The sequence below is a fragment of the Carassius gibelio genome, chromosome A10, assembly GCF_023724105.1.
Source record: "Carassius gibelio isolate Cgi1373 ecotype wild population from Czech Republic chromosome A10, carGib1.2-hapl.c, whole genome shotgun sequence".
Classification (NCBI taxonomy): Eukaryota; Metazoa; Chordata; class Actinopteri; order Cypriniformes; family Cyprinidae; genus Carassius; species Carassius gibelio.
In genome coordinates, this window is record NC_068380.1 from 12,487,082 (window position 1) to 12,512,645 (window position 25,564).

Genomic DNA, 25,564 nt, shown 5'->3' on the forward strand with positions numbered 1-25,564 from the left:
TTAAGACAGTCCTGTTCTAGTAGTTATGGGTAAAATATTGTCCTCAAACAAGCTATCATCCCCAGGAGTCTGAGTATGGATGCTAACATGACAGCTATCCTAGGATTCACATTAAGAATGGAAGACTTACATCACATGCACAAGTAGCAAAATGTCCATTAAATTACAAAGTACTAATAAAAATTACAAGTAAAATTTACAACAACATTTCCAGTAGTCGGTACCTATACGTTTGCTTGATTTCCCTGTTTTATGTCATGCATGAATTTTGTCAGATAAGTTAGGAAGAACAGGAAGAACAGACTTGATGCTGAAGACGTCTTTTGTCTTGTAAACCAAGCAACTGGTAAAATCCGGCACAATGAATCTGTGCCAGTGAAGGTTTCATGTCATGTGGGCAAGCAAACTGCTCTGTGTATGAAGAAACACTTGTTTGAAAAAGCTGGTTTTTGATATTAGCTGGATTAGTCTTTGGGAGGGTCCAGGAAAACATACTGTAACTGCTCATGCACCAGTGGAAGGCATTGCAGTTTGTTAAGACAATGTGAAGGTGCCTTTACACTGTAAAAAGTCCTTTTGAAAAACAGGATTTTGTTTAGATAAAATTATCTAAATGTTATTTTATTATGATTGTGCTATTCAAAAGCTTGGGTAGATTTATGAATTTTTTTTTAAAGAAAATAATGGTTTTATTCAACAATGATGCATTATTGGTGACTTAAAAGACTTCAATAGTCTAATAAATTAGATTTGTTATAAATAAATGAAAAAAAAAATTCTCAAATAAAATAAAATAATAACAAATGATTTTGAGCACCAAATCAGCATATCAGAATGATTTCTGAAGGGTCATGTGACACTGAAGACTGAAGTAATGACGCTGAAAATTCAGCTTTAACATCATGGCAATAAGTTACATTTTAAAATATATTAAAATAGAAAACAGTTCTTTTAAACTGTAAAGATATATCATAATAGTATTGTTGTATTGTTTATTTTTAGTAAACATTGGTCTGCATAAAAAACATTAAAAAAAGAAAAATTCTTTAAAATGTTTTTTAAAACATTTCTCCAAACATTTTGAACGGTATTGTGTTTGTAAATATATATATATATATATATATATATATATATATATATATATATTAAGTTATGCTTAAAAAAAAAATTGCCCATGGGGATAAGATAGATATCCTATAGATACCGTAGTGCTCCTGTATATATGTCTTGACTAATCTGAAACATTCTGAATCAAAACTTGGGAGATTTGTAAAATCTTATTTTTTTTTTATATTGCTTATACAAAAATAAACCAGATCACAAAAAATGCTGGTGCATTTATCTGTAGGAAGGTAGTAGGGCAGAAACCTAAAGTGCTTTTTGTTGTATAAAGTTCTCTTATGTAATTCAGAAGAAACTACAGACATTAGTTTTGGAGTCCAACAGCATGTTTAAGAGTCAAAGACGAGTTACTTCTGTGTACACAACAATGGTCCTGCCTCCATGCACACCAAGCATTGTTGGCAGCACATCATTAGCATTAGCATTAGCATCATTAACTTTTTCATTCTGATGCTACGTGTTTACGAAGTCCAATCATCTGAGACAAAAAACGTTTTCGTGCCTCAAAGACAACAAACGGAAGGGACATAGGCTCTGGCAGTTGGGATTGACAAAATCTTCATATATAGAACTTGACGTTTTTCAAAGAACAACGTGCGGCCTGAACACCAGTAACATAAAATGGGCAATGCGACTGATGCAGCTGAGACTCCGCTCATCTGGGTGAATTGTTGGCGTTTGGGATCCGTGCAGGGGACGAGCGTGCTGCTGGTGAGCCTCTGAGAGTGGGCGTCCCTGGGGCCGGAGACACCACCTTGTGAGTCGGCGTACAGGGGCCAGGAGAACAGGTGTGTGTGGGGGTCCCTGGACCTGGAGAGTAATGATATGGAGGGCTATCAGGACCGGCGAAGAAGGCTCTGTGGATGGGAGAAGAGGAAGGCGACAGATGGGGACTCGTCTGGAGAAGCCAGAGCAGCTCTTCATTGTTGCGGCTCAGCCGTTTCTTCTCGTTTGTCTCCTTCTCCACATACTCCTGAAGGTTTGCATTCTCCTCAGACAATTCTCTATAAATACAGGAAGAAACAATCAGGATTAGTCAAAAGTCTAGGCTATGCAGGACCTTGTTTCACTCACCCTCAGGTCATCCAAGATGTAAATGAGTTTGTTTGTTCAAGAGAACACATTTTGAGAAATTTGATATTACACCACTTTCTCACCAATGGATCATCTGCAGTGAATTGGTGCCGTCAAAATGAGAGTTCAAAAAGCTAATAAAAACATCACAATAATCCAGCCCATCAATTAACATCTTGTGAAGTGGAAATCAAATCGTTTTTCTTTTCACCAGTATGTGTACTAGTTGTGGGAATTGAACCCACAACCTTTTGCGATGCTAACACAATGCTCTACCACTGAGCCACAGGAACACATAATAACATTTCCTCCAAAGCTCATACTGTGTTGTCCACTCACACTCACAAAATCCTCCGATTTATTTGTTTAGAACTGTTTTTGCTTGTAAACAGTGCTTGATCTGTGCATATTTCTCTCCTGATTCAGGCCAGATTACTTTTTCACTGGAGGAATAAGTCATATTATGGAGTCATATTTTAGGATTTCGATTGTTTTAATGACGGATTTGTTTCTAACAAATGCTTAGTTTTTGCACTTCACAAGATGTTAACTGATTGACTGGAGTCGTGTGGATCAGTTGTGGATTATTGTGATGTGTTTGTCAGCTGTTTAGACTCTCAGTCTGACGGCACCCATTCACTGTAGAGGATCCACTGCTGAGGTTTCAGTCAATTTACAGCTAATTTACATTTTTTAAGTGAACTACCACTTTAATTCAAATTCATACCTTGACACAACAAGATGGCGGTCAATGCGGGCCATCAGGTCTTCGTTCTGCTGCTGAAGCACCTGGACCCGCTCCTCCAGATACAGGTTCTTTTGGGCCTGCTCGAAGGATCAAGTGAACACAGAGCTCGACATTAAATTTTCACACAAACTTCAACACTTCCTTGAACAACAGGGGACTGTAATGTGTTTTATGTGATGAAAAAAACAATGAGAATTCATAAAAGCTGAAAGGAAAAAGTAGTAAAAAGCAGCTCTAAAATGGACTTCCAAAATTATAAATAATATAACGTCCAAAACAGCTGGAAGGAAAAAGAAGGTTTTAAAGTGGAAACTGATTCAATATCCAAATCATAAATAATATACTGTAACATAACAACAAAATGGACTTTCTAAACACAGTACAGAATATATACAATACAATACACGATATACAACAATCTTCAAGGTGTGAAGTGGAGGGGGAACTCTGTCCTTTTCTTCACTTTAAACTGCAGAATTCTCCTGCACAGTGTGTTTTGTCTGCACACCCATTTACCACTTTCTCCAGATGACAGATCTTCTTCTCCTGGTCATGAATTTGCTGGTTCTTCATCTCCAGAACCTTCTTCAGACTCTTCAGGTCCTCCTCAATATGCTGATACGGGGCCAGTGCATCCTGCAAATACATTTACTCACTCTCAGTGTTATTGTGTCTATATCCAAGCATCCCTTTATTAATGTCTTAAAGAAACACACCACAATCTGTTCGTCTGTGCTCTTCCTCAGGGCCTCTTCAAAACGCTTGGCTTTGTCTCTCAGAGTCCGGTTCTGGAAAGTCAGAGTGTCCACTTGGTCCTAAAGAAAATGTTCCTGTTACTAATGAATTCGCGTTGGACGAGTAGCTTGATTTAGTAAACAAATCACCTGAAGTGAGAGGCGCAGTTTCTCAAAGTCCTCTTCTAGACTCGCCTTTTGCTGCTCATGGGCTTTCCTTAAGTCTAAGAGAAATGACATGAGATGGAATACAGAATTTGAGTTCTTCTCCACATTTCTGCCAGCTGGTTTGTAGTGGTATTACTAAGTGGACCCTCACCCCTCATGGTCCTGGCATGCTCCTCCTGCAGTGTTGACATTGTGATGTTGTGCATGGTCTTCAGGTGTTCAAGGGCAGCCTCATGGTTGGCAGTCAACTCTTCGATCTAAACACAAAAGACACAGTTAAAATATTCATATTCATGCCATCTTAAATGTATTTCCCAGCATCCTCAGCCAGACGTTCTGACCTGTTCCTGGTGCTGTGTGTGCAGCTCCTCCACCTCTGACTGGTGCTCCGCTCTGAGATGGTCTCTGTCTGAAGCGTGCCGTAATCTCAGGTTCTCCTCTAAGGTCACGAGTTCTGACTCCTGCTGCACCTGTAACTCTCTCAGCTCCCTCTCAAAACACTCATCCAGCTCTCTCTTCTCCTTCTGAAGACCCTCCCAGCGAGCTGCATTAAAGGCTGGGCAATATGAGGAACAGAGAAGACGGATTTAAATAAAACCTGCTTTTGTCTTAGTAGTTTATGGGCACACATATAATTAAACCTCTTTGAACTCACCCACTTCATGCTGAATTCGACTGAGTTCTTGAGTCAACTCTTTCTCCTTCTCCTCAGCACTTTCATTCTGAAACAAACACACAAATACAAATATGCATTTACTCAGATACACTTATAACAATTAAATATGATATAACTTAAATAAACTTTTCTATCATGGTTGGGATTTTGCATTGAATTCTATATCTATTTCCTAATTCCACCCCAATTTTGTTTTTATTTTTTTGCATTGCATTTTAAAAATGTCATTTTTTGTGAATTACTTATTTCTGAATGATTTCATTATTTATACATATTTATTATCAGTATGTATATATGTATAATATTAATTATAATTACTATTACATTTATTTATCTGCTGTTTATTGATCTAGCTTCTGAAATGAAAGTGATTTCAGGATTTACCATTTTTGTAGAGACATTTGGTCCCAACAATATTAGGGTAAACAACAAATAAAACATTCAGAAATGTATATATTACGCCGGCCCAAATACTTCATGGTTTTTGTGATTTTACTAACTAATAATTAAATAATCACAACTATAAACAGTGTTCCAATGTACCCTCACACACAAAACAAACACTATACTTTTTCATTGCATACTTGCTTTTGTAGTGACTAATGTGGACTACATACTGTAGTACTGCATACTGCATTTAGTATTATTTTTACGGCCTAAATAACATTAACATATAAAAACCCAAACAGTGTTATGTTTGAAACTGACAAACATTATTAAACACATAGACATGCCTGTAAATGTAATATAACAAAAAAAGAACTGATGCAATTCTGCAGAAACATTATCACTCTTGTGTGCATTTGACAGTACAGAAAAAATTTATAGTATTCAACCCTGAGTATGAAAAGCATTTAGAAATAACACATGCACTATAGAAACTAAAAATGCTTCATGTTGGCAGGTGTGGGAGAAGTTGGCAGAAGGTTTTAGATTTGGATGTATATTTTAAGCCGTTTTGTTTCTGACCCCACATTGACCTCTTTAAATTTGTCTTGAGTTAGTTTGCAGAGGCATTTCAGAAACAACTGTGCATCTGCAAGATGAATCTTAAAGCCAGTCATTCACTAATGGACAGCAGGGGGCACTGCACTTCTAAAAAATGTCTTTATTTACATCATCTATTCATTTAGCAGATGCTTTAATCCATGGCCAATTACAAATATGGATGGCAACACATGTAATTCCTTTTTAGCAGACAGCGATATGCTTGTGATTCTGTGTATGTGATTCAACGGTCTGCTCTTGCTCACAGCTACCTCATCCTTACATTCATGACATATTAGATAAAGGCTGTAGTTTGTGTTTTTGTTGTTGTTGAGTGTCCAGTGGTTGAGATGGATGTGTCAGTTCAAGGCGGCAGTATTTCAGTAGTGATAACCTAGTGGTTTAGGCTTTGGCAAGGTAACACAAACATCTCATGGTTTGATGAAATGTGAAGGCTATAGAAATCACTGTGCCCTTGAGCAAATTATTTGATCGCAGGGTTTGTACCAGAAGGGATGTTGCTGTAGTTAGTGTGCTGCAAATCATGTTAGATAGAACATACTGTATCAGCTGAAAAACAATACATTTAGAAAAAAAAACCCCAGCAATCTTTATTGCATTAATTCTCAAAAATGATAATGATGTCTTTTATGACTATGAATAATGAAAATATTAAATTGAAATAAATTATATATTTAATAGTTTTATGACTCTATTATGATTCTATATGTATTGTAAAAATAATAAAGAAATAGTATGTTTGACAATATAATAATATAATACGTTATAATAGCTTTCAAGACTTTAATAATAAAATATTTGTTGTGATGATTTTTATAATTCTAAAATGTACAAATTAATAATACTGAAAAAAAGGATGTGTCGATATAGTATGATGTCATGTTTTTATGACTTTGAATAATAAAATATAATAGTTGTTTATTTAAATAATTCTAAAATCTGTAAAGTAATAATAATAATGAAGAATGCACGTGTGGCCAAATACATTTTTAACTGCCTGTGATCTTTAATAAAATACCTTGAGGGAGAAGTGCTGAGTGCAGATCACAAAGACCTCCAGTCTCATGCTGGTTTTCTTTAGTTCTGTCTGAAGAGCCTGTAGTTGCCTGGCCTGTTCTTCACACCGACCCTGCAAGCGCTGCAACTCTTCAGGCCTCTCTACTTTCTCTAGCTCTTTTTCTTTTTTCTGCTCTTCATCTTTTTTCTTCTCTGGGTCCAGAGAGCCAGTACGAGGCAAAATTTGCATGCTTGAGCCTTGGACTGCCCCTGTTGCCCTCTGTTGCCTCTGTAGGACTAAAGAGGGAGACATGAAAGAAGAAGCACTAAAAAATCAATTTCATTAAATTCATCTCAGAACGGCACAGTGTTAATAAAATGGCCTCCATAATGCTTAGACACCCCAGAGAGTCCTGTAAGCTTAACAACCATGAAATAATTTACATAAAGCGTTACCATAATTTCTATACCTAACTGGATTACTTGAATCATTTATAGGCAAAGGGACTATTCAAAGACTGTAGGCTATTCATTGTTATGTAAAATTAGCTTTGTGACCCAAAGCTAATGAAACAGTGGCTAAACAAATCATAACAAATCTTATAGTTTAAATAAAATAATGGAAAAATGTTACTCTATATACTTCCTATTCACTATAAATGTACTGCATTACAAAGGATATACTGATTAGTCACACAAAGACAGTTGAAGCCCTCATGGAAGTTATCTATAGACATTATCAATTAATGCTATTTAAATAAATGTATACTTGACAAAATCAAGCATTTTGCATTAATGAAAAGTAAAATCAAGGCGTGATTTATCTTAATCAAGCAACCTAAAACACTCATGCTAATGCTAACAGCAGCTAATGTTTTGCTAACTGCAGCCGTGTTAGCATTCATTCAATGATAAATTTCATAAACACATTGAGCCAAATGTAATGACAGGATGATTTACAGCTATCATTAGTGTACAAACTAATCTTCAGAAGAAAGACTGAATGTTTCAGAGCTGCTAATTGCTATGACAGAGTCACTGCTGTCCTCAGTGTTGAGTGTGCAAGCAAATTGCTTGTTAATGGCTAGCAACACATTTTTTTTCAGTGGCCTTTACTGACGTATTAGGTATTGAATTAACCTCTTAGCAAGCTATAGCTGTGCTATGTACAGTGGAGACTGCATAGGAATGTGGAGATGCACTACCCTTCAAAGATTTGGAGCTTTTCTTTTTTAATTCGTTCACTCAGCATGGACACAATTGTCAATAAAAACCTTTATAATGTTTTAAATAGATTACTAAATGCTATTCATCAAAGAATACTGAAAAAAGGTGCAGCATCATGATTATATTTAATTCACATTCAAATCATTTCTGAAGGATCGTGTGAAGCTGAAACTGCAGTAGTGATCACAGGAATAAATTACTTTTTTTTATATATCAGAAATGATTTTATTTTTTAATACAAATATTTCACAATATTACTGCATTTTTTATTAAATAAATGCAGCAGCCTTTTTGAGCATAAGAAACCTTTTTCAAAAACATAACTGCAGTAATGTACAGTATATAGTGAAAATCTTCGTGATATCTGACAAAGTCAAAATCGAAGAGCTTTAATTTTAATCAAATCAGTAACCATAAACACACTCCTGTACTAAACTGATATTCATTTAAATAAATATATTTTTTTCCATTATACTGACTCAAGACAATCCAGTCCACCACACACATACACAAACCAACCGCCAGTCTCTCAGAGTGACTTAATCTTTAGCCTGAGAATCAGTCTCTATGACAACAAAGAGAAAATCTGCTTTTTCAGGAAGCAAGGTGGGCGAAAATGATGTTAGGGAGTCGATTCCCTGCTCATCAGGAAGACAATGACAGCAAGCGGACAAGATGCACTGTAGCCTCCTGACATTGCATGTTTAAATTTTTCAAGAAACCCAGCAATTTTTTTCAATGTCCTTTAGGGGAATTCAAGCTCTATTTAGGGTGTCTGACTCCCTAAAACCCATAATTTTACTGTTGTGGTAGATTGGGTGACTATATACTGAAAATTGCTTCATTTAGTTCAACATGACAGCAGAACTTGACCCTAGTGGCCACACTGATTACTTCCTATATGAAGTTCTCTTTCATTGTATGTTGGTGTGTATGTGTGTGTGTGTGTGTGTGTGTGTGTGTGTGTGTGTATGTATGGAGAGAGAGAAAAAAGAGAGTTACAGTGGAGATAAGAGATTCAGATGAGATTATCCAACAGTGTGATGCCGTCTAATGGAAACACTGTGCTCTGTAAAGCAGCAGGGGACAACTTTGAAAGGAAAGCAATATCTTGGGTTGATCTTTGTTCTGGTTGGTTACCTGGAGACTGTGGTTTAGGAGACACTACAGCGAGTCTCTTAGGGGAGGACAGAGATGAACGGGTGCTGTCAGAACTCTTCTGGAATTCCTTACGGGATGCTATGGATAAAGAAGGACATCGGTTACAGGAGTTAATGGCAGTGCTCAGGAGATTATCTGAATTAAAGATATACACTCAGGAAGCATATAAAGGGCAAAGGAGTACAAATCCAAGAATGAAATTCGCAACAGTAACCACCACCCCCTTTTCCGTCTCTTTTCGTATCACTCTCCTCTTCCATTGAGTCATAATAGGGTCTCGGCGGTGCCTGAATCGATTCCAATAAGAGGCAGTCAACCACAAAATAACGCAGCTGCTAGGGTCCACTTGCCACACGGGTTGGACGATATGACTTTCTGAGAGGCTGCAAGCATCCGTGGACCAACAGAGTGTAAATATATTAAATATATAAAATAATAAAATATTACTCATCTCACAATATTTCTAGTAATAACCCTGATGTACATAATAATCTAAAATGAATATTACGATAATAATGCACTGCACATTTCGGTTTATTAACTTAACTTGAAAACCAAAAATGGCAGTTAAGGTAACTTAGTATATTACAATTTTCATAAATGTAATATATTGAGCAAACTTAACTTGATTTTTTCTGAAGATATCAAGTAACATCAACATATCATAACACTATATATATATACATATATATAATTTTACAGTCTTCATAATAAAGCCTGAACACATATGGGATTACAGGAAACGATTGAAGATGCTGCTGGGATCGGAGCTTGTTTCAAATCTTCCATCTCACAACACTTGGGTGCATATGTTTTTGGGGTTGCTGCTTTTGGCTTACTTTCACCAAACAGAGTGCACACACAAACATCACACTGCAACCGGGGTCCCAGGGCACCTAATTACTGCCAGCTTATTTCAACATGTAGCAGACAGCCATAGACACCCTCCTATAATCCCAATGGACTCCCTCCTCCCTTGGATCCCACTGCCAACTCCACCCCCATGCTGAGACAGCACCTACAGCATCAGAGACACCGCTGCATCATCAGTGGATGCATGTGAAGATGTTAGACTCTAGTATGATGGTGTACAGCCGATGTTTTATAAATTCTGCTTCCTTAGATCCATGTGAGTAATGCGAGAACTGGACAGCATTTCTGAACTGTTTTCAAGCAGCAGGGTCTCATGTATTTTGTCATCACTCACTACCTAGACAGCATGCTAACAGTAGATCGGTAGTCCATGATGGGCCAGCTGCCCCTTGCAGCCGTTTTGTGCCTCCAGGGTGCTGGAGATTTTGTCAGGATGACAAAGAGGGAAGCAGCAGGCAGAGATATACACTCTCAGAGCTGTGGTTAAGGATCAGCAAATGTGGCATTGAAAATGGGACAGAACTGATAACAACACTAAAGAGGGGGACAGGTTAAAAAGAAAAAAGATAGCCTCATTATGCTTTAGGCAGGAGCAAAATGATTGGTTAAATGAGAACAGGCGAGTTCTGATTGGACAGACTTTACTTGGATGATCGCTTCTAAATGATCATCCTAACTGAGCTGAGATAAATAAGTGATTGTAAGCAAGTGTATGAAATTATTTACTACAAGAAGTATGCTCTAAACAAGATTCATGCCACCAGGATGCACTACAGCTAGAGTGATCTTTAACCAGTAGTACAGCAATCATGTGTTTAAACATGTATGCACTACAAGAGCTTTGCACTACTAGAAGTTTTTTTTTACAACCATTCTGCATTACACAAATATGTACTTAGCATATACTTAGCATACACCGCTGCAATGTCCCCCAACAGGATTGTGCCATTTTTCACACACGCAGAGGAGATTAATGACTCTGTAGAGGACATGGACAGGGTGGTAGTGCTGTTTACTTAAGCCTGACAAGTACGCGCTCAGCTGTGTGCCGGTGCAATAGTTGAGGTCAGCCTTCAAACTGGAGCTGATATCAGAGAATTCCTCAAGACATTTGACAGGTCACACCTGGTGCTACAGAAAGCATGTAGTCTCTGTATTCTGGTGATCCATCTGAAATACACTCAACCTGGTTTAAACTTTCTTATAGTGTTTACTAGATAAAGTACATAGCTGTGTAATGCACACTAGTTGAAATGAATACCTCTAGTAGTGGATAGTTGTTTAACCGCATGCTTCTTGTATTACTGGTCGAAGATCACTCTAAATGTAGTGCATTTTGTTTGAATGAATCATGTTTAGTGCGTACACTACTTCTTGTCATGCATACTCATTGAAAAACAAACTAGCAGAATTTCACACCCATTAGTGCATTCATAATTAAGCACATACTTTCTGTAGTGCATAGGAGAACAAATGAAAACTTATCAGAAACAAATGCAAACTTATCAGAAAGTTAAGTATCATTTGAAATTCATTAACACAGTCTACACTCTATGTGTGTAATGCATGCTTGTTGAAATATACTTCTAGTCGTGCATACCTCTTGTAGCTCATACTTCTTTAAACATGTTTGTAGTACTAAAGATCACTTTAGATGTAATGCATACATCTTATAGTGCATATTCACCAAAATGCATATTGGTTAAATAACTACTAGCATACTACGTATATATGTTTTAGAGTGTAAACTTACTGAAACAAACTTTATGCAGTACATTCTAGCTGAAGTGCATATTTATCGAAGGGCAAACTGTAATATAAACTATTTGAAGTCCATTCTTATTGTGTACACTAGCTGGAGTACATATGTGCATAATGCATACTAGCTGAAACAAGTACTTCTATTATAGCAAACCTCTTGAAACACAACCTTCTTGTAGTACTGTTTGAAGATAACATTGTATTCTAATGCAATTAGTTTTGTTTATAGCATACTTCATTTAGTGTATACACGTTGAAGTGCATACTGGCTAAAAATATGAAGGTTCGGTCCACTTACCCACAGGAGAGCTTTGAGGAGGGGGCAGCAGGGAGCGGCGTTTGGGTGCAGGAGTGCTGGGGGGTTGAGGGGTGCTGTGACACAGTGCTCTGGATCCATCTTCAGGAGGCGACGTGGTGACATGGTGAAGTGGTTGCTCATCATTTACACTGTTGGGACCTGAAAATTACCCCAAAAAGAGCCAAACTTCACACCCAGCACATCCATACAAATCAATATTAGTTTGCTTCGAAAATCTCTGAATGTATCTTTTTTTGTTTGCCAGTTGAACTGCATATAATTAATTGTGCATCATACAGTAGTTTAGAAACTGAATACTGCAGGCCATTGTCTAGTTCCCTGGTTTACTGTGAATGCTTAATCAGACTGTGCTCATCTCACATTATTCATCATCTGTGGTGGATGAGAATTCATCTTACTGCTCATTAACCCCACAATTGAACCCAGACCAACTGTTCATCCCACTCTATGCTTGATCAATAACCTCAGCACGGCTCAATAAGACCAAACACTGCAATAAAACAAGAGTACTTGCCACGTAAAAGAAAAAACTCAAGACATAGCATCTATTCAACAAGCCATAACTGATTTCACAAACCACACAGGTACTTTTATATAACTTGTCCTTTGAAAGACACTTTCCTCTCTACTTTAGCTTACTTTCAGACTGTAAGGCGAGACCATTCTCGGGAGTCTTTATAACGCTGCTCTGCCACAGATATCGCTCTGATTTATAAAGTGCTGAGAGAGGACTCCACCAACAGAAAAGAGCAGACAGATGCAGAAATGTTGACAGTACACTGTCATAAGAGGTTTAAAATACCATATTTTAGTGCTTCTATGTAACCTGTGGAGATATTTAGAGACAGCAACCAACAACTGCCATTAATTCAAATAGATTCAAAAGGAATTAAACACAGCCACACAACAGAATCACTTATTTTCAGTTATGGTAAGGCTATACTGTGGTAAATGCAGGTTGAGGGTGATCTGATAAGGGTGGTAAAGATCTGGGACAAAGTTTTGGCTGCAGAGACGGAGCTTTGGAAACAGTAGGAAGTGCCACACAGCCCTCCAACTCTTGCAGCACGAGATGTTGAGGTGCAGAGCAGCCGAGAGATGCGTTTGATTGGCTGCTGGGAAATAAACCTCGCTGCTCATTGGTGGATTCTCTGTCAAATCTCTGTGAGAACCAGTGAACTGTGTGCATTGTGTGGAACTGGGTTAGTAGCACAGAGACTCAATCCTTAAGATTTATGTTCCAGTTTCATCAGCGCTCTGGATTTACATAATCACTCAAATGATGGGAGCATTATACTTGTGTGGGATGGATCATACTGAGCACCTCAAATAACTGCAATTAAAAGACTGTGGAAAGCCTCACATTTTGTATGCATCACTTTTCGTGAACATGGTATACAATTATTAAATTTAGTAATAAAAATAAATGAATACATTAAAATAAACAAAAAAATAAAAACGTTAATATATATATATATTATTTACCCTTTTCCGCAAACGGACAGAAAAGTTTGCAACTCTATTACAAAATTTGGAAGAAATTATTTTGTTATTTTCCAGAATTGAACATTAGATTTAGATTTAGATTTCGCTTAAATTAATAGTTTAAAGGTCCTTTAAATTACAACTACAATAAATTAAATTAAATTAAAATAAATATCTTAATAACTTTGGTAACACAATGTCTGAGTTTGATGAATGGAATCAACAGTAACAGTAACAACAGTTTATAAAGAAATGTATTTTCTGAACGTTTAAGAGTCTATCTGTGACAAAAAATAACTGGCAGTACATTGTAGAGACAATTACAGGATTTACATTCTGATTTATGATGCTAAGGGATTTAGCTTCTCTCTCTCTCTCTCTCTCTAGTTCAATGAACATTTCCATTCAGATATGCGAAATACTTTTTGTACACTAAACCCAACTATTATCTGCAGGTGTGTTTATATCATTATCATTTTCTAGTGTTTACTAATATGTTTTTAATTAAGGGAAATCTCGAATGAATTTGATTTGAATGTTTGTTTAGTTTAGCAAAAATAATTGGCCAGTAAACACTGGCAAACATGGAACATATGGTCAAAAATCACATTAGTTTTTCTTAAAAAAATAAATAATAATCTTCATAAAATAAAATGCCACACATACACACACATAGATTTAAGGTTCTGGAAATACAATGAAGCAATTCCCACATGCTGAATTTAAAATGCTGATCATAATGAAGACAAATGTTCAACCAACATGAGTAATAAAAATATACAATTCAGTGTGAGCTGAATCATTTATCATACAATGCACCAGAAAGGAATGCAAAAATAAGAGAAGACTAATTTAATGCAGTGCTGGTGTGGATAAAATTCAGCTTGTGAAGCAGGCAGAACCAAACAATCAGCACTTCTCTTCTGGTTTCCTGGCCAGCTGAGACATACGTAATGTGAAAGAACAAGGAAAGAAAGCAAAGAAAGTATTCTAGAAGAGATGGAGCAAAAACATTATGTTTGAAATGTGACGGGAGCAGATGCTATTCCTATTCTAGTAACATTTAGACAGCACAGAGAGAGAATCAGAATGAAAAATCATGCCTGGTGAACACAGCAGTGACCCATTAAAAGACCACACTTGCAATGCATTATTAAGCACAGAGCATCAGAGGTGCTCCCGAGGATGTCAGGAGGTAAACATTATGCAAATCCAGCCCCTCCACTCACAGCCATATGTCAGGATGGGTGCCACTTCAGTAGCAATACCATAAGGACCTGAGACATACTGACTCACTGCTCAGCACTGCTGGCAGGAAGTGGACAGATGGGTCAAAATGAACAACAAAAGTAAAATTTTAGGTAGTGTGCACTAAAACATTCAGACTTTATGCGATGTCCAATAGGTAGTGTCCTACACCTACAGCAGTAGAGTACTAGCACTAACAGTAGTATGCAATAGGACATTAGGTAGTGTGCACTGTATTGTGGCATGTGTGATTGTACAAAGTATTGTGCACAAAAACTTGCATATCAAGTATATTTGCATATTGCACAGCACTAGAACAAAAGTAGTGTGCAGCAGGACATTAGATAGTGTGCACTACATAGTTTAACAGAGTGTGAAATCACAAAATGGCGTGCAGTAAACGATATCATGCTAACTGTGCACTAGATAGTGTTGTACAAAACAAGTACATTAAAATACTAATTTTGTAGTGAAAGGCTGAAATAAGTACTGTGCACGGAAATTAGCATATTGTGTACCTACAGTATGCTCTACATAGTACACTACTAATATACTAAATGTAGTGTGCACTAGATAGTGTACTGCAAGTACTAGTAGTGCACACAATTACAGATTGTGCTGTATTGTAGTACGGTGTAAATGCACAAAAGTATTGTGCACTACAAAAACATGCATATTCTGTAGTGTGATAATTCAAATAACATTAATACATAAAATGTAGTATACACTAGGTAGCATAGTGTTCACAAGGCAATGCAAAATAATGTTATGTGCACTAAGTAGTGTAGTACGGTGTGAGTACACAAAGCACTGTGCACTAAAATACAGGCATATTGGGTAGTGTGCTCTACGTAGTGCTAGTTCAAAAGTAGCATGCAGTAAGACATAAGGTAGTGTGTACTAGGTAGTGCAGTACTAAATCACAAAGTGTTGTGCACTAATACGCTAATATGCAACATTAAGTAGTGTGGACTAGAAAGTGGAGTACAAAACTATCACACATGGTAGTGTGCACTTAAGCATTAGGGCACAATGTAATGTGCAATAGGCAGTGTGTTCTATATAGTACAGTACTAGTAAGAAAAAGTAGTGTGTAATTGAACATTAGGCAGTGTGTATGATGTAGCATAGTGAAGTACAAAACCACAAAGTATTGATAAAACAATATCAAGGGAAGTGTGCTCTGGATGTTGAGTAGTACAAAACTAAAACACTGGGTAGTTGCCACAAAAATACAGGGACGAGCATTTAACCTTTTTCAGGCCAAAAAAGTAGATCAAACCATAACTGGTCGACCCTCTGTATTTCAATCATGGATCCAACAAATGTTGCAAAGACTGATTAGGCAGTGTGCGATACTAGTAGTGTGCACTATTGTTTGGGGTTTTTCTTAATTTTTTTTAAGCACTGAAATACTTTGAGAATCTACATTTTATATATCACGCTGACCACGATAGAGATTCTTGAAGTTTAATGTTTTCTAATTAAGAAATAAAGACTGGAATAGCAGAAGCAGCACTAAACATGCCTGGCAGAGCTCTGAGAAACACACTCTATCTTGCTCTCTCTCTGGGAGGCTTCAGAGGGATAACGGAAACCGAAGCTTGCTGAAACAGAGAACTGAAGATTGCTTGGGATTTTGAGAAAGGAAAGCCTGGTCTGACTCTTCATCTAAAGAAAAAATCCTATAAAAGCTTTCAGGGAAATAGACAGAATGGGATTTAGGCGTGAGGTAATCAGAACATCATTATCAGGCTCCTATGAGGTTAGCAAAGAGGAGTGAGCAGCTCAGTCCTAATGTGGACAGGTATACTGCCATTCAAAATCATCACTGTGTCATATTAATATTTAAGAGTAATACTATGCAGCTAGATCTAGGCCACATACATCTGAATCTGACCTATCTGAGCTTTAGATGGCACAGCTGCATAATGTGAAGGCAGGAGTATATCGACAGCCCGTATGGGTAAAAACAGAGAAAAAGTTCATTAGCATCTCTCCGCGCTGCAGGGTCAATCTGTGTGTGAGTCAGCAGTGCCCAGAGCAGACTGCCCAATGTGAAATCTGACAGTCAGGGAGATGCGGGATTTAGAAGCACACTCAATATACATACAGATGAGACAAAGACACAACAAACCTGTAGCGAAACAGTGTATACTTCAGTGTGTGAGAATGTTTCTGTGTGTGTAAGTGTGCATGTTTGTGTGAAGACCATCTGTTCTCAGCAGTGTGCATGAGTCAGAGATGGGCTGGAGCGATGGCATCTGTGCTCTCACACCTCCCTCCCTTCACTCCCTTACCTCACTTCCAACACTTTTTCTGTTCTTCTAAGTGTTTTCTTTTCAGACTAGATTGTGTAGTGCACACATGTAAGTGTGTAATACAAAACGGCAGTAGTGAGGTAGTGAACTAGAATTGTGTTTAAATTACAAACTGGGAAGTATTAAATTATGAGACATGCATTATCCTTGTCCAAAATAATATGTGAGATTAAATAACACAATGTATAGTACATTAAAATTGCATGCAAATGGTGTTTGGATAATTCACTTTTAGTATTTTTTTTTTTCTAAAGATTGTTCTAATCTCTAATATTGACTCACTACCAGTGTTTTTGTTGTTGTTGTTTTTAACTAAAACTAAAATTATTTCAAAATTGCTTTCTCCAAATGAAATAAAATAAAATATAAATATTAGATTACAAACTTGGAAATGTTTCCTTTGATACTAAATACATGAGTATAAGTTTTAAGTATTACATTTACTTAAAATAAATAAAATCAAAAACAAATTATTTAAACATAATGAAATATAATGAAAACATAATGAAAAAAAAGTAAATAATAATAAAAAAAATACTAAAACTTGAAAATATACAAATAAAATCTAATTCAAAATGTTAATACAAACTGTAAATAATATTTAACTGTAATATTAATTTATCTTTGATATAATATTTTAATTCTTATTAACATTTTTAATTAATTTTTATTTGTTAATTCTTATTTAAACTGTAGTTTAAGTTTCAGTCATTTTGCTGTGTTCAAATGCCTACATATTTTTTTCCCCTTCAGTTTCAGTTATTTTAGCCATCTATTCAAACCAAATGAAGAAAATAATAATAATAATAACAAAATGTGTTTACAGTTCTAGTTTTATGTAATAATTGTTATAACTGGATAGTATGAGTATGCAAAATGAGATGGGGCCAATATTATGTCATGTGCAAATGGTAACATGTACTGCAATTGAGCAAAATAGGTATGTACGTAGTGTTCTACAGAATTATTACAATTCATACTCTACCAAAACTGGAATACTAGGTAGTATCCTATCAATTAATATATAATGTACTGTACAATTAATATACACTATATATTGTAGGGTGTATTACAAGTGTACTAATTAGCAGTTCACTAGTTAGAGAAGTAAATCTGTGGGTGACTAGGTAGTGTGTATTACAAACCAATCCAAGCACACTAATGTTGGTAACACTAAAATCAGAATTGCGAGATCATACAAATGAAAAATCAATAAAAGCAGCATCACCTTGACTGAAGGTCATTGTCTTTGCATTACAATGTAGGCATGTAGAGTATGTACTGTATGTGACTGTGTCTATTATCTCCTCGGCTTGTTATTTACTTTGCTGTTGCTGCAAAGGTCACATCTGAGATTGGATCTTGTTAGTGTGCCTCAAGTTGATAGTGTTACTGCACACTGTATGAAATGTATTTTTTATAAGCATCTTAACTAGAACAACTTCAAGCTTGTGACTTGAAAGTTCAGACTCTTGGCGATTTTACTTGAGGAGATCTGAAATATCCCAGAGACCAGAGGATGAGTCATATTCGAGGAGAGGCTGTCACTGAACAAACCCCCTTTAGACAGTGAACTGAGACTCCGACGAAGAAGAAAAAGCAAGAATTAAGAGTTTTTGGCCTAATTCCGCCAGGCTGCAGCATGAGATCACATCCATCAATCCTGCATGCAAGCTGGGAGCTCACACCAACAAACTGACAGTTAGCAATCTCTAAAGATGAATTACACCAAGACAGATAAAAAAAAAAGAATAAAAAAGAGGATTTGTTGCACTAGCCAGAGAGAAGGATAAGAAATGTGATATTTGAAATAGTTGAAAACAGCATTGTTTATTGCGCTCGCTCTGAGAGTTAAGATGGGACTGCAATCTCTCTATATAAAGAAACTCTGTCTGGGTCTTTGTTAAGGTCAGATGATGCTGGGTTTCTCAGAAGCTCACAGTCAGAAGCCAACAGCTTCAAACGGAGTGTTGCCTTTCAGCACAGTGGCTATAAAAGCCTGCTAGTAGTCATTCACTACTGATACAAAGAGGACAAAGTCAAAATTTTGTTATATGCCTTTACTGTATACAATATACTGTAATAGTTATAGCTGTAAGATATAATTGTTAACTTCTTCTTGAAGCAATACTTCTCCAAAAAAATACAGTTGTGTTGTTGTTGTTTTTTTTTTTTTTTTACCACACATCTAAAATCCTAAGACTTCCAAAATTCTAAGACTTTCTTTTTTTTCTGTTGACATGCAGCTCTTTTCCAGACAATAAATTGAATGATGTGGACAAACATTAAAATCAAGTTTTCTGAAGCTTTACGATATAGTTTTACATGAGAAACAGAGTAAATTAAGAATTTAATGTATTTTCATTAAAATATTATCTCTGCTATACTATGTCGTTATTGTAAACTAAAACTGTTAAAAACATTTTTGTTTTTGAAAATAAGAAATGAAGCTGAAATAAAATATTAACAATAATTATAATCATTTTATATAATTCTTATAAACATTAGATTCAAAAATGAATACAGTAATAACAACATTAAAACTAATACAGAAAAAAACTTTATTAAGGCGAGAGAGAGAGAGAGAGAGAGAGAGAGAGCTTTGATAAAGTTTTTTTTCTGTCTTAGGTTTAGTGTTGTGTGTGTGTGTATATATATATATATAATGACAAAGGCATATAACAAAATTCTCAATCCAATCCTTACATTTTAGAGCTCCCCTTCTCCATTTACTTTCATTTTATGGAAAAGAGCTGCGTTCACATTTCACTTAATATCTATTAATGTTCTCCATGTGAGAAAGTAATTCATACAGGTTTGGAATGACATAAAAATGATCAAATTTAAATTTAAATTTAAGTTTCTTTGGGTCGACTATCCCTTTAAGAGTTTCCTCCGATATTTCAGACAACATCAAGCCATGACATGAGACTAACAAAGGCCATGTGACAGATCTAATCTCTTAAAAAAAAACAATTACTGTGCTGCCTCTACATGAGGATGAAAATGAGAGCCAAATATTGACGTGCAGCTGTACCTATCCAGCAGCTCAAACACTAATGACAGCTTAATAAGTCCAGTAGCATTTGCCACCATTATTCACGCTCTCCAATTCAGCCAATTACAAGCGACTGGCCTAAATCAGTCAGACCTGAGAAATCGATAACTGTCTGTGACATCCAGTCTCAGGAATCCTAGGTCAATATGTCAAACTGATTAAACACCGAGCCTAAAGCAACAGTCAGTCATTATACCAGTAACATATACATACAGTACGTTCTGCAAATGCCCTTGTTTACCTAAGTGGACAGGTGATAATGACACAGGGGGAAAAGGCTCTTCATAAAATTCATACACTTATACTATAATACCAGCAATCAGCCCAGTAGCACATTCAACACTTCAGAGTGAGAGAGAGAAACACTCATTTGCACTTCTGACTTACATATTACATAGTGTGGAAGGATTGTGAAAATATGATGGCTATAAACAGATTTGATATGTTAATGCATTGCAAGTATGGATCACACAGCTGTACTGAATAATATGAACACAGAGTGGAACCCTAAGCCCTAATTTCAATGAAGAATAACGAGCTTCGCTATGGAAATTTCAGTAATGAGTTCTACAACAGACTCACAGTGTGTCAAGACATGACTATGGTGAGATAAATGATGTGAGAAATCTTGTAGATACAAAACACTGTTTGCAATGACCCCAATTACATCTGCAGTGCCCCCCAAATTATTTTGACACTTAATAATGCCTGCATGTCGTGGTTTAGATAACAATATATCAAACGGTGGTATCTCCTAATATATATATATATATATATATATATATATATATATATATATATATATATATATATATATATAAAGACATACTTTTTGCTAATTAGTTATATAAACCATTTTCAATACATTTTATTTTAAGGTGTACTTAACACAGTGTTAAATATATAATTAATTACAGAGTAATATTAATTAACAACATGTGCTTAGCTATAGGTAAGGATTAGGTTTGGTTTACTGTAAGTTTATTTGTAATTATGCATAATATACCATTATTAATACGGTAAGTACATCCAACATGTGTAACAAGGACACTGTTAAATAAAGTGTTACCAACATTTTATATAACGTTTTAGCATTTTAAACAAACTTTACAAGTATGTTGTCCGTTTTTAAAATACATGTCTACAAAATGAATGTATATAAAACTGTCTTGGGGCCACTGCAATGCACAGAACATGGCACACCGACTCCTTCCCTCTTTCTTTCTCTCATGCATCTGTTTGCTCCATACACACAGGACTGTGAACTGTCAGGGATTCCTCTTCCCGAGTGATTTCAGAATAAAAAAGACTTGATGACATGACTCATCTAGGGACGCATGTAACTCTGGATGCCAGAATCTGAAGCAGCCACGTCAGCTGTTACCAGGAGAAGACCAGCCAACATCACTTATGTAGGTCGTATTCAAAACACATGCGGTGCACGCAGATGCCGATCAAAAGACAATTCAAAGACAACCCCTTCTAAGAGCAGACTAGAATCTACTTCAGCAGAACTGAGCAGCTCTGATCAAACTGAGGATTATTCGTGTTGACTCACGGAGCTAGTTATGAAAGAAGCCCACTTGGATCAAACACAAAGATTCTTTCATGACCTAAAGCAAAGACCAACTGAAAGAAAAGTCTGGTTTTGAAAAAAAAAAAAAAAAAAATACTGTGTTTTTGGTCTATTGTGCTTAATATCCCATGATATCACATAAGAGCAAAGTAGTTATGAGCACAATATATTAATGAAAGGGGACATGCATGCTGCTTGTAGGTGGAGTTAATAAAATGATGCAAATAGCATTATAATTAACTCTAAAAAGTGGAGCATTACCCTTTTATGTAAACTACTTCAGGGATCTCGCTTAACAATACACTCAGCTACAAGCACTTCAGATGGTATATAAAACTGTGGAGTGTACAGATGTTTCACAACAAGTGAAAATGCTTCTATTTTAAATTTGTTATATTTTAATACATTCAAATGAAAATATTACATGAATATCATAATGCCTTTTGCTTCAATGACAACTGACAATCCTTAAAAACAGATGTATCAGTTTTCACACATATATTCAACATTGATAATGATAAGCAATGCTTCTTGAGAAGCAAATCAGCATATTAGAATGATTTCTGAAGGATCATGTGACACTGAAGACTGGAGTAATGATGCTGAAAATTCAGCCTTGCACAACATTACATTTTAGAATATATTAAAATATTTCATAATGTTACTTTTTTAAAATATTACATATTTTCAATTTGGTCACAGACTTTCAGACTCCACTGTACATTTTATTCTACATTTATTAATCTGAATGCATGCGTGTTTGTGTTTCAGTAACTTACGGTAGGTGGGGCGGCAGGGGTCACTCCGTGTGCTGTCGGTCGAGTGGTTACTGGACACAGAGGAGACGCTAGAGCTTCGAACAAACCCAAAGGTGGCCAGACGAGCCGGCGGGAGGCGCGAGTAACCGGGAGGACGCAGGCCAGACTGAGCTGGCTTCGGCAGGAGGGATTTAGCAGCTAACCCAGTCGCCACTGGCTTTGTTTGATCTGAGGGCAAAGAAGACTATGATTATTATTCAATTCAATTTGTAAAAAGAAAAAAAGAAAAAAATGTTGTGGGAAATAAAAGTCACATACTGTTTTTCTAGTATATGTCAATATGGAGGTCAACTATGCATAACATATTCTTGTAATACTGCTGTGGCAAAATGAGGCATACATGATCACATGACTGATTCAATTGAGAAACAGATGGAATACAAGGAACAAAAAAAGTGAGTGCTGTGTCCTGAAATGAACTATGTCTAAGCTGTCGGGCCTAAAAGATACTCACAGTAGGACCGAAAGAGAAAGAACTGTAATGTTTTACGACCTCTCTCTGGTGTGAGGATCACTTTAAAAGAGCTCCTGAAAGAATCATAAAGAGGTCGGCGGCTGTCTGCCTCCTTTGACCACAGCATGTCATGGCCATTAATCAGCATCTATACCACTGTAGTATTCACATGGAGATGAGCGATGAGTCACATTTCTCATCCACTCAGGGAGTCTAATTTAATACCAGGCGTTTGCCAAAACATATCATCTTAGATGGCTCATAAAATCCCAATATGAGCTTGAAAAGATTTAATATAAAACTGAACAATTATGTGCAATGTAAGTGTGTGGATGGTTTCTGGCTCTGGGCATACTCGCAATCTTTGTGCATAAAACAAGATGTCGTCTTTCTTTCTTTCTTTCTTTCCTTCTTTCTTTCTTTCTTTCTTTCTTTCTTTCTTTCTTTCTTTCTTTCTTTCTTTCTTTCTTTCATTCCACCCCCCTACCCCCTGGTCCCATAAAAAGAGCTATTTAAGCATCAGGTATGATATCAGTGTGATAAAGGCCTCAACTGAATAGAGTATTGGATTTCTGCTAACCCCATGTGCTTATTATTATCATGGTCTTATTATCTCATTATCATGTGCTTATTACACCAGAAAAAGTGACAAAAGCTGTTACAATTAATGAGGATTAATATGAATATCTGTTGTCTTTTGCTTTCCCTATCAGCTCTTTGCGTTGTACATCTTTAAATCAGATACCTGTACTGCTGGCACCACAGGGATTGTTCTGTTGTTGAAATAATTATTATTTATTGTTTTTCCGGAAAAAAGTATAATTTTGGAAAACACAAGAAGTAGAGTGAAGTCGCAAAAAATATACATAAATATGCACATGCAAAGAACTACCGTGGTGTGAATTTAAGGACCCACTTCAAGGCTTGCTTTGAACTCCTAGACTCCACCATCCCAATGTCATAATTTGGGGCAGGTGGAGAGAATCATCCCCTCCTGCTCTTAGAGATAAAGCACCTTTCCTGTCCCCAAAAAGCTGTGACTGCAGCAAGGCGTAGCGCATACTAAATGACAATCTATAGTTTCTCATTTTGTCTGTCACATTCTCAGATGTTTATTAGACTGCAGTATCAGTGATATCTTTCAGAGATGCATTCTTCACAAATGAAAACACGCATAAACAATCAAGCAAATGCACACAAAAAAGCACCCTCTCATCCATTCATCTCTAATCAAAGTTGCCCCCCCGCAGCAACCCCCCACCCCAAACCCTGGCCATCAAGGTCTTTAATGAAATTGCTGGCAGCTTCTCCTCCATGTGAGGGTGATCATTAAAGATAAATGTGTTGCTGTTCTCCCCCTCAGATTTTTTTTTCTCCCAAAAATCTCTCTTTTTCTCTCTTTTGCATTCCTTCCAGTTCCTACTTCCCCATATTTCCAGACTTGCCCAGATCACACTAATTAGTCATCCATCATAGCTGGGATTTAGCTTATTTGTTTAATTTTAATCATGCCATACAATAAAAGTGAATGGTGACCACAGCTGTTCACACTCATTTTTACTGTAAGGAAAAAAAGAAGCTTGCAACATACTGCTAAACAGAAATTGACACAATTTTCATTTTTGGGTGAACTGTCCCTTTAACACCAAAGGGGTGTCATTTTCCCAATCTGTTTTGGGAATAAATAAGAAATGTGTGTGTGTGTGTGTGTGTGTGTGTGTGTGTGTGTGTGTGTGTGTGTGTGTGTGTGTGTGTGCAAATGTATTATTATGGCTTGCAGCTCAAGAACTCATTGATTTCTTACTGAGTGTTAAAATGCATGGATACAATACTAGAGCACTTCCATCAAGCCCTCACTTAAACGATAGAAACCGCATTAATGAAAAACAAAATACTATGTCATGTATGTCATGTTGATGAAGACCCAAAAATACATTGTACAGTTAAAAAGATGGTACTCTGTCTCCATAGAAGTTAACCTCTGATTTTAGTGACTGCTATTTAAAGACATCAGGGATTCTTCAACATTGTTCTCCAGTTTATTGTACTTCACAGCATTAGGCAACTTCCAAGAAGATTTTGATCACAGTGTTTCAATAGAAGCCCAGTGACCAGAATTAAATGTTTCCATCGTTTGAGAGTAGGAATAAATAATGTAGCATGAAACGACCAATAACTACAGTGGGTACAAATTTACCAATTTTAACAAGTCTAATCACACCAGAAGAGGTTTTCCTACTTGACTTAATATTTCTTATTTTGCTTCAGGAGTAAAACTCAAGCCTACACATTAACTGTCTCTTTATCTATTGAAGCATCAGCATCTTTACCCCATAACATTTATATTATGTTTCAACCACAGTTAATAATTGTGACCATGCAAAGTTATTGGCATGAATGAATTGTTAATTGCTTTGCACTTCAAAGCATCACAAACAGGGCCAAACAGCAATAAATTGCATGCATTAATGGAGACTGGCATGGGTTTTCAGTGAGATAGCAGTATGCAGATAGACAGATACCCTCTAGAAAAAATGAGGAGGGTGACGGCAATGCTGGTAGTGGATTTCAGATGAATTAATTCATATCTTCACCTTGGCAGGCAAAGTTGTAGGAAATGAAGTGCGTATTAGAAATGGAGAGGAAATTTTTAAGCTCAAACAGAACTCCCTCATGGCACAAGATGAATGTGAATTTTATTTACTGAATGCCAGGAGGTAAAGCGTATTTTACACTG

At 36.4% G+C, this 25,564-nt stretch overlaps 1 protein-coding gene across 4 annotated transcripts in view; it reads right to left on the minus strand.

Annotated features, from left to right (window-relative positions):
• Positions 1 to 1,157: 1,157 nt before the first annotated feature.
• The window catches only part of LOC128021211 (microtubule-associated tumor suppressor candidate 2-like), a 50,668-nt gene continuing 26,261 nt past the window's right edge, over positions 1,158 to 25,564 (minus strand). The window contains exons 4-15 of one of the 4 annotated variants that reach the window (XM_052608250.1): positions 22,335 to 22,541; positions 11,847 to 12,005; positions 8,894 to 8,992; positions 6,549 to 6,823; positions 4,502 to 4,568; positions 4,188 to 4,402; positions 3,998 to 4,103; positions 3,829 to 3,902; positions 3,661 to 3,759; positions 3,461 to 3,580; positions 2,932 to 3,021; positions 1,158 to 2,080 (exon numbers count right to left, since the gene is read on the minus strand). In XM_052608250.1, coding sequence (XP_052464210.1) covers positions 1,778 to 2,080; positions 2,932 to 3,021; positions 3,461 to 3,580; positions 3,661 to 3,759; positions 3,829 to 3,902; positions 3,998 to 4,103; positions 4,188 to 4,402; positions 4,502 to 4,568; positions 6,549 to 6,823; positions 8,894 to 8,992; positions 11,847 to 12,005; positions 22,335 to 22,541 — 1,814 coding nt within the window. In that variant the 3' untranslated portion in view covers positions 1,158 to 1,777. Of the gene's footprint in view, positions 2,127 to 2,923; positions 3,025 to 3,460; positions 3,581 to 3,660; positions 3,760 to 3,828; positions 3,903 to 3,997; positions 4,104 to 4,187; positions 4,403 to 4,501; positions 4,569 to 6,548; positions 6,824 to 8,893; positions 8,993 to 11,846; positions 12,006 to 22,334; positions 22,542 to 25,564 lie in introns of all 4 variants that reach the window. The other 3 variants (XM_052608248.1, XM_052608249.1, XM_052608247.1) reach the window with 3 other exon arrangements.